The following is a 16,554-nucleotide window of genomic DNA, read 5'->3' as shown; positions in this document are numbered from 1 at the left end:
GGCTGAATGGGCCACCTCCTGTTCCTGTGTAACAGGCTCGAGGGGCTGAATGGGCCTCCTTCTGTTCCTGTGTAACAGGCTCGAGGGGCTGAATGGGCCTCCTCCTGTTCCTGTGTAACAGGCTCGAGGGGCTGAATGGGCCTCCTCCTGTTCCTGTGTGACAGGCTCGAGGGACTGAATGGGCCTCCTCCTGTTACTGTGTAACAGGCTCGAGGGGCTGAATGGGCCCCCTCCTGTTCCTGTGTAACAGGATCGAGGGGCTGAATGGGCCTCCTCCTGTTCCTGTGTAACAGGCTCGAGGGGCTGAATGGACCTCCTCCTGTTCCTGTGTAACAGGCTCGAGGGACTGAATGGGCCGCCTCCTGTTCCTGTGTAACAGGCTCGAGGGTCTGAATGGGCCTCCTCCTGTTCCTGTGTAACAGGCTCGAGGGGCTGAATGGGCCTCCTCCTGTTCCTGTGTAACAGGCTCGAGGGACTGAATGGGCCTCCTCCTGTAACTGTGTAACAGGTTCGAGGGGCTGAATGGGCCTCCTCCTGTTCCTGTGTAACAGGCTCGAGGGGCTGAATGGGCCTCCTCCTGTTCCTGTGTAACAGACTCGAGGGGCTGAATGGGCCTCCTCCTGTTCCTGTGTAACAGGCTCGAGGGGCTGAATGGGCCTCCTCCTGTTCCTGTGTAACAGGTTCGAGGGGCTGAATGGGCCTCCTCCTGTTCCTGTGTAACAGGTTCGAGGGGCTGAATGGGCCACCTCCTGTTCCTGTGTAACAGGCTCGAGGGGCTGAATGGGCCTCCTCCTGTTCCTGTGTAACAGGCTCGAGGGCCTGAATGGGCCTCCTTGTGTCCCAGTGTAACAGGCTCGAGGGCCTGAATGGGCCTCCTCCTGTTCCTGTGTAACAGGCTCGAGGGACTGAATGGGCCTCCTCCTGTTCCTGTGTAACAGGCTCGAGGGACTGAATGGGCCTCCTCCTGTTGCTGTGTCCCGAAGTTCCTATAAACGTGACCAGGACGACTTGTGGAGTTTCGTCAGATTCCCAGGGACATGTCTCCTGGTCGGGAGGACAGGGAGTATTTGTCGATGGTGTGTTTCCATATCTCACTCAGCTCCTGTTTCTCCTTCCCCTGTGTGCAGGTAGATGGCGAGACGGTTAATTTGCCGGTGAGCTTAGAGTCGGGTAAAGTCCGCGTTACCCACACCGGATCGGCGGCCGTGTTGCGGACAGATTTTGGCCTGGGCGTCTCCTACGACTGGAACCATTACGCGGCAGTGACAGTTCCGGGGACCTATTCCGGGTCCCTGTGTGGGCTCTGCGGGGACTATAACGGGGACGCGTCCGACGATTTCGCCTCCCCCAACGGCACGGCCATCTCCGGGGCCTCGGCGTTCGGGAACAGCTGGAAAAGCCCAACCTCTGGCACTGGGTGTTCCGACGACACCGGCCCAGCGGGACCCGTGTGTGGGGAAGGAGCGCGTGGAGTCTACGCCTCGGGGAGTCACTGTGGCATTCTGAGCAACGCCACTGGGCCTTTCCGCCGATGTCACCCGGAGCTGAGCCCCGCCATTTACTCCGACAACTGTGTGTTTGATCTGTGCGCGTTGGCGGGAGACCACACCACCCTGTGCCAGGCCATTGGGTCTTACGCCTCAGAGTGTCAGAGAAGGGGCGTCACCATCGGAGATTGGAGAAATGCAACGCGCTGTGGTAATGCAATGGGGTCTTTGGGAACCTCAATCCTTCGCTTGACACAAGGGTCCCGCTGAAAGTCCCGCTCACTGTATCCGCTCGAATGCTGTCTGATTGGCAACGTAGGTTGTGAGAAATGACCCCACGGGGAATCTGTCCACTGATGACAGACTGCTCTGTTCCTGCAATTCACCAATGGGCCATAACTCAGGCCGTGTGCTGCAGACTGATCGAGGGCCATGGTTCATCAATGGACCATTCAGCCCCCGGGCTCTCCTGTGTTCATCCTCAGTGTGACGTAAACCGTCTATTTCCCCCTCCGTAACATCGCCCATCTCCACCCCTTGACTCAACTCATCCGCTGCTGAAACCCTCAGCCCTGCCTTTGTTACCTCCAGACTTGACCGTTCCATCGCACTCCTGGCCGGCCTCCCACATTCTACCCAACGTAAACTAGAGGTGATCCAAAACTCGGCTATCCCCGTGTCCTAATTCGCACGGAGTCCCGCTCACCCATCACCCACTGTGCTCACTGCCCCGTGTCCTAACTCGCACCGAGTCCCGCTCACCCATCACCCCCTGTGCTCACTGCCCCGTGTCCTAACTCGCACCGAGTCCCGCTCACCCATCACCCCCTGTGCTCACTGCCCCGTGTCCTAACTCACCCCGAGTCCCGCTCACCCATCGCCCCCTGTGCTCACTGCCCCGTGTCCTAACTCACACCCAGTCCTGCTCACCCATCACCCCCTGTGCTCACTGCCCCCGAAGTCATAACGGGGAACAAAGAAATGGCAGACCAATTGAACAAGTACTTTGGTTCGGTATTCACGAAGGAGGACACAAACAACCTTCCGGTTATAAAAGGGGTCGGGGGGTCTAGTAAGGAGGAGGAACTGAGGGAAATCCTTATTAGCCAGGAAATTGTGTTGGGGAAATTGATGGGATTGAAGACAGATAAATCCCCAGAGCCTGATGGACTGCATCCCAGAGTACTTAAGGAGGTGGCCTTGGAAATAGCGGATGCATTGACAGTCATTTTCCAACATTCCATTGACTCTGGATCAGTTCCTATAGAGTGGAGGGTAGCCAATGTAACCCCACTTTTTAAAAAAGGAGGGAGAGAGAAAACAGGGAATTATAGACCGGTCAGCCTGACATCGGCAGTGGGTAAAATGATGGAATCAATTATTAAGGATGTCATAGCAGTGCATTTGGAAAGAGGTGACATGATAGGTCCAAGTCAGCATGGATTTGTGAAAGGGAAATCATGCTTGACAAATCTTCTGGAATTTTTTGAGGATGTTTCCAGTCGAGTGGACAAGGGAGAACCAGTTGATGTGGTATATTTGGACTTTCAGAAGGCGTTCGACAAGGTCCCACACAAGAGATTGATGTGCAAAGTTAGAGCACATGGGATTGGGGGTAGTGTGCTGACGTGGATTGAGAACTGGTTGTCAGACAGGAAGCAAAGAGTAGGAGTAAATGGGTACTTTTCAGAATGGCAGGCAGTGACTAGTGGGGTACCGCAAGGTTCTGTGCTGGGGCCCCAGCTGTTTACATTGTACATTAATGATTTAGATGAGGGGATTAAGTGTAGTATCTCCAAATTTGCGGATGACACTAAGTTGGGTGGCAGTGTGAGCTGCGAGGAGGATGCTGTGAGGCAGCAGAGTGACTTGGATAGGTTAGGTGAGTGGGCAAATGCATGGCAGGTGAAGTATAATGTGGATAAATGTGAGGTTATCCACTTTGGTGGTAAAAACAGAGAGACAGACTATTATCTGAATGGTGACAGATTAGGAAAAGGGGAGGTGCAACGAGACCTGGGTGTCATGGTACATCAGTCATTGAAGGTTGGCATGCAGGTACAGCAGGCGGTGAAGAAAGCAAATGGCATGTTGGCCTTCATAGCGAGGGGATTTGAGTACAGGGGCAGGGAGGTGTTGCTACAGTTGTACAGGGCCTTGGTGAGGCCACACCTGGAGCATTGTGTACAGTTTTGGTCTCCTAACCTGAGGAAGGACATTCTTGCTATTGAGGGAGTGCAGCGAAGGTTCACCAGACTGATTCCCGGGATGGCGGGACTGACCTATCAAGAAAGACTGGATCAACTGGGCTTGTATTCACTGGAGTTCAGAAGAATGAGATGGGACCTCATAGAAACATTTAAAATTCTGACGGGACTGGACAGGTTAGATGCAGGAAGAATGTTCCCAATGTTGGGGAAGTCCAGAACCAGGGGTCACAGTCGAAGGATAAGGGGTAAGCCATTTAGGACCGAGATGCGGAGGAACTTCTTCACCCAGAGAGTGGTGAACCTGTGGAATTCTCTACCACAGAAAGTTGTTGAGGCCAATTCACTAAATATATTCAAAAAGGAGTTAGATGAGGTCCTTACTACTCGGGGGATCAAGGGTTATGGCGAGAAAGCAGGAATGGGGTACTGAAGTTGAATGTTCAGCCATTAACTCATTGAATGGCGGTGCAGGCTAGAAGGGCTGAATGGCCTGGTCCTGCACCTATTTTCGATGTTTCTATGTTTCTAACTCGCCCCGTGTCCCACACACCCATCGCCCCCTGTGCCCGCTGCCCCGTGTCCTAACTCACACCGAGTCCCACTCACCCATCACCCCCTGTGCTCGCTGACCTACATTGGCTCCCAGTGAAGCAATGCCTCTATCAAAATTCTCATCCTTGTTTACAAATCCCTCCATGTCCTCCTCACCCCCTCCCTATCTCTGTAACCTCCTCCAGCCCCTATACCCCTCCCGATCTCTGTAACCTCCTCCAGCCCCTACACACCTCCCTATCTCTGTAACCTCCTCCAGCCCCTACACCCCTCCCTATCTCTTTAAACTCCTCCAGCCCCTACACCCCTCCCTATCTCTGTAACCTCCTCCAGCCCCTACACCTCTCACTATCTCTGCAACCTCCTCCAGTCCCTACACCCCTCCCTATTTCTGTAATCTCCTCCAGCCCCTACACCCCTCCCTATCTCTGTAACCTCCTCCAGCTCCTACACCCCTCCCTCTCTCTGTAACCTCCACAAGCCCCTACACCCCTCCCTATCTCTGTAACCTCCTCCAGTCCCTACACCCCTCCCTATCTCTATAACCCCTCCAGCCCCTACACCCCTCCCTATCTCTGTAATCTCCTCCAGCCCCTACACCCCTCCCTATCTCTGTAACTCCTCCAGCCCCTACACCCCTCCCTATCTCTGTAACCTCCTCCAGCCCTACACACCTCCCTTTCTCTGTAACCTCCTCCAGCCCCTATACCCCTCCCTATCTCTTTAAACTCCTCCAGCCCCTACACCCCTCCCTATCTCTGTAACCTCCTCCAGCCCCTACACCTTTCCCTATCTCTGTAACCTCCTCCAGCCCCTACACCTCTCACTATCTCTGCAACCCCCTCCTGTCCCTACACCCCTCCCTATCTCTGTAATCTCCTCCAGCCCCTACACGCCTCTTTATCTCTGTAATCTCCTCCAGCCCCTACACCCCTCTCTATTTCTGTAACCTCCTCCAGCCCCTACACCACTCCCTATCTCTGTTACCTCCTCCAGCCCCAACACACCTCCCTATCTCTGTAACCTCCTCCAGCCACTACACCCCTTCCTATCTCTGTAAACTCCTCCAGCCCCGACACCCCTCCCTATCTCTGTAACCTTCTCCAGCCCCGACACCACTCACTATCTCTGTAAACTCTTCCAGTCTCTGCACCGCTCCCTATCTCTGTAATCTCCTCCAGCCCCTACACCCCTCCCTATCTCTGTAACCTCCTCCAGTCCCTACACCCCTCCCTATCTCTATAATCCCCTCCAGCCCCTACACCCCTCCCTATCTCTGTAACCCCCTCCAGCCCCTACACCCCTCCCTATCTCTGTAATCTCCTCCAGCCCCTACACCCCTCCCTATCTCTGTAACCTCCTCCAGCCCCACAACCCCCCGAGATCTCTGCGCTCCTCTAATTATGCCCTCCTGACCATCCCTGATTATAATCGCTCCACCATCGGCCTTCTGTTGCATGAGGAGGATACAAAAAATCTGCAAAAGGACATAGACAGGCTCAGTGAGTGGGCAAAAATTTGTCAGATGGAGTATAATGTGGGAAAGTGTGAGGTCATGCACTTTGGCAGAAAAAATCAAAAAGCAAGTTATTATTTAAATGGAGAAAGATTGCAAAGTGCCGCAGTACAGCAGGACCTGGGGGTTACTTTTGCATGAAACACAAAAGGTTAGTATGCAGGTACAGCAAGTGATCAGGAAGGCCAATGGTATCTTGGCCTTTATTGCAAAGGGGATGGAGTATAAAAGCAGGGAAGTCTTGCTCCAGTTATACAGGGTATTGGTGAGGCCACACCTGGAGTACTGCGTGCAGTTTTGGTTTCCATATTTACGAAAGGATATACTTGCTTTGGAGGCAGTTCAGAGAAGGTTCACTCGGTTGATTCCGGGGATGAGGGGATTGACTTATGAGGAAAGGTTGAGGAGGTTGGGCCTCTACTCATTGGAATTCAGAAGAATGAGAGGTGATCTTATCGAAACGTATCAGATTATGAGGGGGCTTGACAAGGTGGATGCAGAGAGGATGTTTCCACTGATGGGGGAGACTAGAACTAGGGGGCATGGTCTTAGAATAAGGGGCCGCCCATTTAAAACTGAGATGAGGAGGAATTTCTTCTCTCAGAGGGTTGTAAATCTGTGGAATTCTCTGCCTCAGAGAGCTGTGGAGGCTGGGACATTGAATAAATTTAAGACAGAGATAGACAGTTTCTTAACCGATAAGGGGATAAGGGGGCGGGCAGGGAAGTGGAGCTGAGTCCATGATGGGATCAGCCATTAAATGGCGGAGCAGGCTCGAGGGGCCGAATGGCCGACTCCTGCTCCTATTTCTGATGTTCTGAATTGTCTGTTTCAGGTATGAGCTGCCCGGCCCACAGTCACTACGACCCCTGCACCACCGCTTGTCCGGCCAGTTGCTCTGACACCACGGCACCTTTACACTGCGACCAGCCCTGTACGGAAAGCTGCGCGTGTGACGACGGTTACATCCTGAGCGCAGGGACCTGCGTGGCCCTCAGTCAGTGCGGCTGCTCGTTCCAGGGCCGTTATTACAGCAGAGGGGACACCGTGGTCCTCACCGAGACCTGCAGCAGGAGATGCACCTGTGGGAACACCGCCCCGACCCTCACCTGCGAGGATTCCCGCTGCGGGCTCCACGAAGACTGCCGCCTGGTGGACGGAGTGCGGGACTGCTACCCCCCGGACAGCGCCACCTGCTGGGCGTCGGGCGACCCCCATTATCACACCTTTGACGGGAAAGCCTTTGATTTCCAAGGCACTTGCCGATACACCTTCAGCAAGTACTGCAATCCGGCGGCAAACCTCACCACGTTCAGTGTGGAGGTGGAAAACGATCACCGCGGATCCACGGCGGTCTCCTGGACACGTCTGGTCGAAGTCGAGGTGTACGGACATCGGATCCTCGTGACCAGAGGCAACACTGGAACAGTTCAGGTAAATACCAGCAACATGTGTAAAGAGTGTGTGTGTCACACGGTGACTGTGAGATGGGGCAGGACAGGAGAAAGGGGACACAAGGGGGTAAATTGGAGGGGTGACACAAACTCGGGTTATGTTCCCTGGAATTTAGAAGGCCAGGGAGCAATCGGATCGAAGTTAACGTAAGAACATTGTGAGGAGGATGTAAAGATGTTGCAAGGCGATTTAGATCGGTTATGTGAGTGGGCAAACACATGGCAGATGCAGTATAACGTGGATAAATGTGAAGTTATCCACTTTGGTAGGAAAAACATAAGGACCAAGTATTATTGAAATGGTGATGGCTTGGGAAGTGTGGATGTACAGAGGGACCTGGGTGTCCTTGTACACCAGTCAGTGAAATCAAACATGCCGGGGCAGCAAGCAGTTAGGAAGGCCAAGGGTATGTTGGCCTTCATTGTGAGAGGATTTGAGTACAGGAGCAAGGATGTCTTACTCCAGTTATACAGGGCCTTGGTGAGACCACACCTGGAGTATTGTGTGCAGCTTTGGTCTCCTTACCTAAGGAAGGATATACTGGCCACAGAGGGAGTGCAGCGAAGGTTCACCAGACTGATTCCCGGGATGGCAGGACTGTCGGTATGAGGAGAGATTGGATCGACTGGGTCTGTATTCACTAGAGTTTAGAAGAATGAGAGGGGATCTCATAGAAACATATAAAATTCTGACGGGACTGGACAGGTTAAATGCAGGAAGAATGTTCCCGCTGTTGGGGAATTCCAGAACCAGGGATCACAGTCTAAGGATAAGGGGTAAGCCATTTAGGACCGAGATGAGGAGAAACTTCTTCACCCAGAGAATTGTGAACCTGTGGAATTCTCTACCGCAGAAAGTTGTTGAGGACAGTTCGTTAGATATATTAAAAAGGGAGTTAGATGTGGGCCTTACGGCTCAAGGGATCAAGGGTTATGGAGAGAAAGCAGGAATGGGGTACTGAAGTTGCATGATCAGCCATTGATCTTATTGAATGGTGGTGCAGGCTAGAAGGGCCAAATGGCCTACTCCTCACCTATTTTCTATGTTTCCATGTTTCTATGAATGGGCCTCCTCCTGTTCATGTCTAACAGTTTCGAGGGGCTGAATGGGCCTCCTCCTGTTCCTGTGTAACAGGCTCGAGGGGCTGAATGGGCCTCCTACTGTTTCTGTGTAACACGCTTGAGGGGCTGAATGGGCCTCCTCCTGTTCCTGTGTTACTGGCTCGAGGGGCCGAATAGGCTTCCTCCTGTTCCCATGTAACAGCCTCGAGGGACTGAATGGGCCTCCTCCTGTTCCTGTGTAACAGGCTCGAGGGACTGAATGGGCCTCCTTCTGTCCCAGTGTAACAGTATCGAGGGGCTGAATGGGCCTCCTTCTGTCCCAGTGTAACAGTATCGAGGGGCTGAATGGGCCTCCTTCTGTCCCAGTGTAACAGTATCGAGGGGCTGAATGGGCCTCCTCTGTTCCTGTGTAACAGGCTCGAGGGGCTGAATGGGCCTCCTCCTGTTCATGTGTAACAGTTTCGAGGGGCTGAATGGGCCTCCTCCTGTTCATGTGTAAGAGGCTTGAGGGATTGAATGGGCCTCCTCCTATTCCTGTGTAACAGGCTCGAGGGACTGAATGGGCCTCCTCCTGTTCCTGTGTAACAGGCTCGAGGGACTGAATGGGCCTCCTTGTGTCCCAGTGTAACAGGCTCGAGGGACTGAATGGGCCTCCTCCTGTTCATGTGTAACAGGCTCGAGGGGCTGAATGGGCTTCATGCTGTTCATGTGTAACAGGCTCGAGGGACTGAATGGGCCTCCTCCTGTTCCTGTGTAACAGGCTCGAGGGGCTGAATGGGCATCCTCCTGTTCCTGTGTAACAGGCTCGAGGGGCTGAATGGGCCTCCTCCTGTTCCTGTGTTACTGGCTTGAGGGGCCGAATGGGCCTCCTCCTGTTCCCATGCAACAGCCTTGAGGGACTGAATGGGCCTCCCCCTGTTCCTGTGTAACAGGCTCGAGGGACTGAATGGGTCTCCTTCTGTCCCAGTGTAACAGGCTCGAGGGACTGAATGGGCCTCATCCTGTTCATGTGTAACAGTTTCGAGGGGCTGAATGGGCCTCCTCCTGTTCATGTGTAAGAGGCTTGAGGGATTGAATGGGCCTCCTCCTGTTCCTGTGTAACAGGCTCGAGGGACTGAATGGGCCTCCTCCTGTTCCTGTGTAACATGCTCGAGGGGCTGAATGGGCCTCCTCCTGTTCCTGTGTAACAGGCTCGAGGGGCTGAATGGGCCTCCTCCTGTTCATGTGTAACAGTTTCGAGGGACTGAATGGGCCTCCTCCTATTCCTGTTTAACAGGCTCGAGGGACTGAACGGGCCTCCTCCTGTTCCTGTGTATCAGGCTCGAGGGGCTGAATGGGCCTCCTCCTGTTCCTGTGAAACAGGCTCGAGGGACTGAATAGGCCTCCTCCTGTTCCTGTGTAGCTGGCTTGAGGGACTGAATGGGCCTCCTCCTGTTCCAGTGTAACAGGCTCGAGGGGCTGAATGGGCCTCCTCCTGTCCCAGTGTCACAGGCTCGAGGGACTGAATGGGCCTCATCCTGTTCATGTGTAACAGTTTCGAGGGGCTGAATGGGCCTCCTCCTGTTCCTGTGTAACAGGCTCGAGGTGCTGAATGGGCCTCCTCCTGTTCCTGTGAAACAGGCTCGAGGGACTGAATAGGCCTCCTCCTGTTCCTGTGTAGCAGGCTCGAGGGGCTGAATGGGCCTCCTCCTGTTCCTGTGTATCAGGCTCGAGGGGCTGAATGGGCCTCCTCCTGTTCCTGTGTAACAGGCTCAAGGGGCTGAATGGGCCTCCTCCTGTTCCTGTGTAACAGGCTCGAGGGGCTGAATGGGCCACCTCCTGTTTCTGTGTAACAGGCTCGAGGGGCTGAATGGGCCTCCTCCTGTTCCTGTGTTACTGGCTTGAGAGGCCGAATGGGCCTCCTCCTGTTCCCATGCAACAGCCTCGAGGGACTGAATGGGCCTCCTCCTGTTCCTGAGTAACAGGCTCGAGGGACTGAATGGGCCTCCTTCTGTCCCAGTGTAACAGGCTCGAGGGACTGAATGGGCCTCCTCCTGTTCCTGTGTAACATGCTCGAGGGGCTGAATGGGCCTCCTCCTGTTCCTGTGTAACAGGCTCGAGGGGCTGAATGGGCCTCCTCCTGTTCGTGTGTAAGAGGCTCGAGGGGCTGAATGGGCCTCCTCCTGCACCTATATTCTATGTTTCCATGTTTCTATGAATGGGCCTCCTCCTGTTCATGTGTAACAGGCTCGAGGGGCTGAATGGGCCTCCTCCTGTTCGTGTGTAAGAGGCTCGAGGGGCTGAATGGGCCTCCTCCTGCACCTATATTCTCTGTTTCCATGTTTCTATGAATGGGCCTCCTCCTGTTCCTGTGTAAGAGGCTCGAGGGGCTGAATGGACCTGCTCCTGTTCCTGTGTAACAGGCTCGAGGGGCTGAATGGGCCTCCTCCTGTTCCTGTGTAACAGGCTCGAGGGGCTGAATGGGCCTCCTCCTGTTCCTGTGTAACAGGCTCGAGGGGCTGAATGGGCCTCCTCCTGTTCCTGTGTAACAGGCTCGAGGGACTGAATGGGCCTCCTCCTGTAACTGTGTAACAGGTTCGAGGGGCTGAATGGGCCTCCTCCTGTTCCTGTGTAACAGGCTCGAGGGGCTGAATGGGCCTCCTCCTGTTCCTGTGTAACAGACTCGAGGGGCTGAATGGGCCTCCTCCTGTTCCTGTGTAACAGGCTCGAGGGGCTGAATGGGCCTCCTCCTGTTCCTGTGTAACAGGTTCGAGGGGCTGAATGGGCCTCCTCCTGTTCCTGTGTAACAGGTTCGAGGGGCTGAATGGGCCACCTCCTGTTCCTGTGTAACAGGCTCGAGGGGCTGAATGGGCCTCCTCCTGTTCCTGTGTAACAGGCTCGAGGGCCTGAATGGGCCTCCTCCTGTTCCTGTGTAACAGGCTCGAGGGACTGAATGGGCCTCCTCCTGTTCCTGTGTAACAGGCTCGAGGGACTGAATGGGCCTCCTCCTGTTGCTGTGTCCCGAAGTTCCTATAAACGTGACCAGGACGACTTGTGGAGTTTCGTCAGATTCCCAGGGACATGTCTCCTGGTCGGGAGGACAGGGAGTATTTGTCGATGGTGTGTTTCCATATCTCACTCAGCTCCTGTTTCTCCTTCCCCTGTGTGCAGGTAGATGGCGAGACGGTTAATTTGCCGGTGAGCTTAGAGTCGGGTAAAGTCCGCGTTACCCACACCGGATCGGCGGCCGTGTTGCGGACAGATTTTGGCCTGGGCGTCTCCTACGACTGGAACCATTACGCGGCAGTGACAGTTCCGGGGACCTATTCCGGGTCCCTGTGTGGGCTCTGCGGGGACTATAACGGGGACGCGTCCGACGATTTCGCCTCCCCCAACGGCACGGCCATCTCCGGGGCCTCGGCGTTCGGGAACAGCTGGAAAAGCCCAACCTCTGGCACTGGGTGTTCCGACGACACCGGCCCAGCGGGACCCGTGTGTGGGGAAGGAGCGCGTGGAGTCTACGCCTCGGGGAGTCACTGTGGCATTCTGAGCAACGCCACTGGGCCTTTCCGCCGATGTCACCCGGAGCTGAGCCCCGCCATTTACTCCGACAACTGTGTGTTTGATCTGTGCGCGTTGGCGGGAGACCACACCACCCTGTGCCAGGCCATTGGGTCTTACGCCTCAGAGTGTCAGAGAAGGGGAATCACCATCGGAGATTGGAGAAATGCAACGCGCTGTGGTAATGCAATGGGGTCTTTGGGAACCTCAATCACAAGAACATCAGAAATAGGAGCAGGAGTCGACCATTCGGCCCCTCGAGCCTGCTCCGCCATTTAATACCATCATGGCTGATCCCATCATGGACTCAGCTCCACTTCCCTGCCCGCTCCCTTATCCCCTTATCGGTTAAGAAACTGTCTATCTCTGTCTTAAATATATTCAATGTCCCGGCTTCCACAGCTCTCTGAGGCAGAGAATTCCACAGATTTACAACCCTCTGAGAGAAGAAATTCCTCCTCATCTCAGTTTTAAATGGGCGGCCCCTTATTCTAAGACCATGCCCCCTAGTTCTAGTCTCCCCCATCAGTGGGAACATCCTCTCTGCATCCACCTTGTCGAGCCCCCTCATAATCTGATACGTTTCGATAAGATCACCTCTCATTCTTCTGAACTCCAATGAGTAGAGGCCCAACCTCCTCAACCTTTCCTCATAAGTCAACCCCCTCATCCCCGGAATCACCCGAGTGAACCTTCTCTGAACTGCCTCCAAAGCAAGTATATTCTTTCGTAAATACGGAAACCAAAACTGCACGCAGTACTCCAGGTGTGGCCTCACCAATACCCTGTATAACTGGAGCAAGACTTCCCTGCTTTTATACTCCATCCCCTTTGCAATAAAGGCCAAGATACCATTGGCCTTCCTGTTGCTGTGGGTGAATTGTTAATTTTAAATCTCAGATTGATATATTTTGTTGACCAACGTATGCTATCTTCCTCACGACCTCACTAAACACACCGACTCCACGATGGATCTGTACACAGGAACCTGTCAGGTGACATGTCAGCTGATGCCTTTATCATTGTAAACAGCAGTGGCTGCATTACCACATTTGTCCATTAGCGGCAGCTGTATTACACAAAGGTATTGAGCGATATTGGGGCAAAGGCAGCGCGATACAATGGGGACACCATGAATTAAATTGCAAGAAGCGAATACACAAACCAAGGTTGTGCTCCCTGGAATTTAGACGGCGAAGGTGTGATTTAATCCAAGTTTTCAAGATATTAAGGAGAACCAAGTGTATTAAGCTTATGGGGTAGTTTCGTCGCAGATAGTCCATGGGGCGGTACTGAGGGAGTGCCGTACTGCGCTGTCAGAGGGGCAGTACTGAGGGAGTGCCGCAGTGTCGGAGGGGCAGTACTGAGGGAGCGCCGCACTGTCGGAGGGGCAGTACTGAGGGAGTGCCGCAGTGTCGGAGGGGCAGTACTGAGGGAGCGCTGTACTGCGCTGTCAGAGGGGCAGTACTAAGGGAGTGCCGCACTGTCGGAGGGGCAGTACTGAGGGAGTGCCGTACTGCGCTGTCAGAGGGGCAGTACTGAGGGAGTGCCATACTGCGCTGTCAGAGGGGCAGTACTGAGGGAGCACCGCACCGTCGGAGGGGCAGTACTGAGAGAGCGCCGTACTGTCGGAGGGGCAGTACTGAGGGAGTGCCGCATTGTCGGAGGGGCAGTACTGAGGGAGCGCCGTACTGAGGGAGCGCCATACTGTCGGAGGGGCAGTACTGAGGGAGTGCCGCACTGTCGGAGGGGCAGTACTGAGAGAGCGCCGTACTGTCGGAGGGGCAGTACTGAGGGAGCGCCGCACTGTCGGAGGGGCAGTACTGAGGGAGTGCCGCATTGTCGGAGGGGCAGTACTGAGGGAGCGCCGTACTGCGTTGTCGGAGGGGCAGTACTGAGGGAGTGCCGCACTGTCGGAGGGGCAGTACTGAGGGAGTGCCGCATTGTCGGAGGGGCAGTACTGAGGGAGCGCCGTACTGAGGGAGCGCCATACTGTCGGAGGGGCAGTACTGAGGGAGCGCCATACTGTCGGAGGGGCAGTACTGTGGGCGTGCCGCACTGTCGGAGGGGCAGTACTGAGGGAGCGCCGCACTGTCGGAGGGGCAGTACTGAGGGAGCGCCGCACTGTCGGAGGGGCAGTACTGAGGGCGCGCCGCACTGTCGGAGGGGCAGTACTGAGGGAGCGCCGCACTGTCGGAGGGGCAGTACTGAGGGAGCGCCGCACTGTCGGAGGGGCAGTACTGAGGGAGCGCCGCACTGTCGGAGGGGCAGTACTGAGGGAGCGCCGCACTGTCGGAGGGGCAGTACTGAGGGAGCGCCGCACTGTCGGAGGGGCAGTACTGAGGGAGCGCCGCACTGTCGGAGGGGCAGTACTGTGGGCGCGCCGCACTGTCGGAGGGGCAGTACTGAGGGAGCGCCGCACTGTCGGAGGGGCCGTGCTGAGGGAGCGCCGCACTGTCAGAGGGGCCGTGCTGAGGGAGTCCGTGTTTCCTACGACCAACATTTAGCCCTGAACCAACATCACTAAAAACAGACGATCTGGGCCTTTATCACTTTGGCTGTGTGTGGGAGCTTGCTGTGCGCAAATTGGCTGCCTGCGTTTCCCACATTGGAGCCAGTGACGGCACTTGAAAAAGGGAGTCGTTGATTGGCTGTGAGGCGTTTTGGGCCGTGCTGGGGGAGAGTGGGGGCTGGTGAAAGGCAGATTGGAGAAGTGGCAATTTATTCCAGCTGTCAATATATTTCCCATTTAGTTCCACAGTGTCCCACAAACAGCCATTTCGAAGTGTGCGGAGATCCGTGTCCGGAGGACTGTGCCAGCGTCGCCCGCAATTCATCGTGTGACCTGACCTGTTCCGAGGGATGTCACTGTGACTGGGGTTACCTGCGGAGCGGCGATAGCTGTGTGCTCCCCCACAATTGCGGCTGTCTCTACAATGGAGCGTATCTGAAGGTAATTCAGCGCCTCTCCACCAGAGGCCGCTACCGGGGGGGGGTGGTGGGAGCTGAAAGGGAGCAAAGCCTCTCAGATACACGGCCCAGAAACAAGCTGTTCGGACCAACCAGCCCCAGGCCCACTCGAACCTCCTCCCGTCTCTCCACATCTAAATCTATCGGCTTATCATAAGAACATGAGAAATAGGAGCAGGAGTGGGCCATTCGGCCCCTCGAGCCTGCTCCGCCATTTAATACCACCATGGCTGATCCCATCATGGACTCAGCTCCACTTCCCTGCCCGCCCCCTTATCCCCTTATCGGTTAAGAAACTGTCTATCTCTGTCTTAAATATATTCAATGTCCCGGCTTCCACAGCTCTCTGAGGCAGCGAATTCCACAGATTTACAACCCTCTGAGAGAAGAAATTCCTCCTCATCTCAGTTTTAAATGGGCGGCCCCTTATTCTAAGACCATGCCCCCTAGTTCTAGTCTCCCCCATCAGTGGAAACATCCTCTCTGCATCCACCTTGTCAAGCCCCCCTCATAATCTGATACGTTTCGATAAGATCACCTCTCATTCTTCTGAATTCCAAATGAGTAGAGGCCCAACCTCCTCAACCTTTCCTCATAAGTCAACCCCCTCATCCCCGGAATCAACCGAGTGAACCTTCTCTGAACTGCCTCCAAAGCAAGTATATCCTTTCGTAAATACGGAAACCAAAACTGCACGCAGTACTCCAGGTGTGGCCTCACCAATACCCTGTATAACTGGAGCAAGACTTCCCTGCTTTTATACTCCATCCCCTTTGCAATAAAGGCCAAGATACCATTGGCCTTCCTGATCACTTGCTGTACCTGCATACTATCCTTTTGTGTTTCATGCACAAGTAACCCCCAGGTCCCGCTGTACTGAGCACTTTGCAATCTTTCTCCATTTAAATAATAACTTGCGCTGCGATTTTTTTTCCGCCAAAGTGCATGACCTCACACTTTCCCACATTATATTCCATCTGACAAATTTTTGCCCACTCACTGAGCCTGTCTTTCTCCTTTTGCAGATTTTCTCTGTCCTCCTCACACATTGCTTTTCCTCCCATCTTTGTATCATCAGCAAACTTTGTCTGCCTCCTTTTTTTAAATAGTTGTTATGCATGAGGTCAGTTTTGGTGGCCAAACCATAGCATGTCCTTAATTGTCCCGCTTCATTCCAAAGCTTGCAACAAACAGTGTTTAGTTGATGTTGTGTGATTCTCTGAAGATGGGTAACCGTACAGCCTGCTCACAGTCACGCGCGGTGCAGTCCCAAATCGTGTTATTGTTGCTATTTTTTGCAGGTTGGGGAGTCGGTGCTGACGGCGGACTGCGGACTTCGCTGCCGGTGCTCCCCGGGACGGTCTGTCGAATGCCACGCTGCCTCTTGCGGTCCGACCGAGCATTGCGTGGTCCGTAGGGGAAGGAGGGTCTGCACCAGCTGTTCCTCCACCTGCACCATATCCGGTGACCCTCACTACCACACCTTCGACGGTGCGCTGGCTCACTTCCAGGGCACCTGCGACTACCACATCGTCTCGGTCTGCCGGGCATCGGCGGCGGCCCCGTGGTTCCGGGTCACGGCAGAGAACGGGTTCCGCGGCGGGCGATCAGCGTCGTTCGTCTCCCGCGTCCACGTCTATGTCCGGGACCTTCACATCATCATTGAGCAGGGGAAGGGTGTTCAGGTGAGCCTTGAGCAACCTCTACCATTCAGGGCAGGCTGTTCCCGTGCTCTGTTCCAACTCCGACGTTTCAAATCGCTC

At 54.7% G+C, this 16,554-nt stretch overlaps 1 protein-coding gene across 1 annotated transcript in view; it reads left to right on the top strand.

Annotated features, from left to right (window-relative positions):
- The window catches only part of LOC139245654 (IgGFc-binding protein-like), a 184,758-nt gene that overhangs the window by 118,776 nt on the left and 49,428 nt on the right, over nt 1-16,554 (top strand). Inside the window, exons 19-23 of the mRNA XM_070871233.1 lie at nt 1,128-1,698; nt 6,601-7,199; nt 11,432-12,002; nt 14,575-14,774; nt 16,093-16,476. Coding sequence (XP_070727334.1) covers nt 1,128-1,698; nt 6,601-7,199; nt 11,432-12,002; nt 14,575-14,774; nt 16,093-16,476 — 2,325 coding nt within the window. The remainder of the gene's footprint in view (nt 1-1,127; nt 1,699-6,600; nt 7,200-11,431; nt 12,003-14,574; nt 14,775-16,092; nt 16,477-16,554) is intronic.

The sequence above is a fragment of the Pristiophorus japonicus genome, unplaced genomic scaffold (assembly GCF_044704955.1).
Source record: "Pristiophorus japonicus isolate sPriJap1 unplaced genomic scaffold, sPriJap1.hap1 HAP1_SCAFFOLD_228, whole genome shotgun sequence".
Lineage (NCBI taxonomy): Eukaryota > Metazoa > Chordata > Chondrichthyes > Pristiophoridae > Pristiophorus > Pristiophorus japonicus.
The sequence above is the reverse complement of the archived record's forward strand: the minus strand, read 5'-3'. Positions and strand labels throughout refer to the sequence as shown.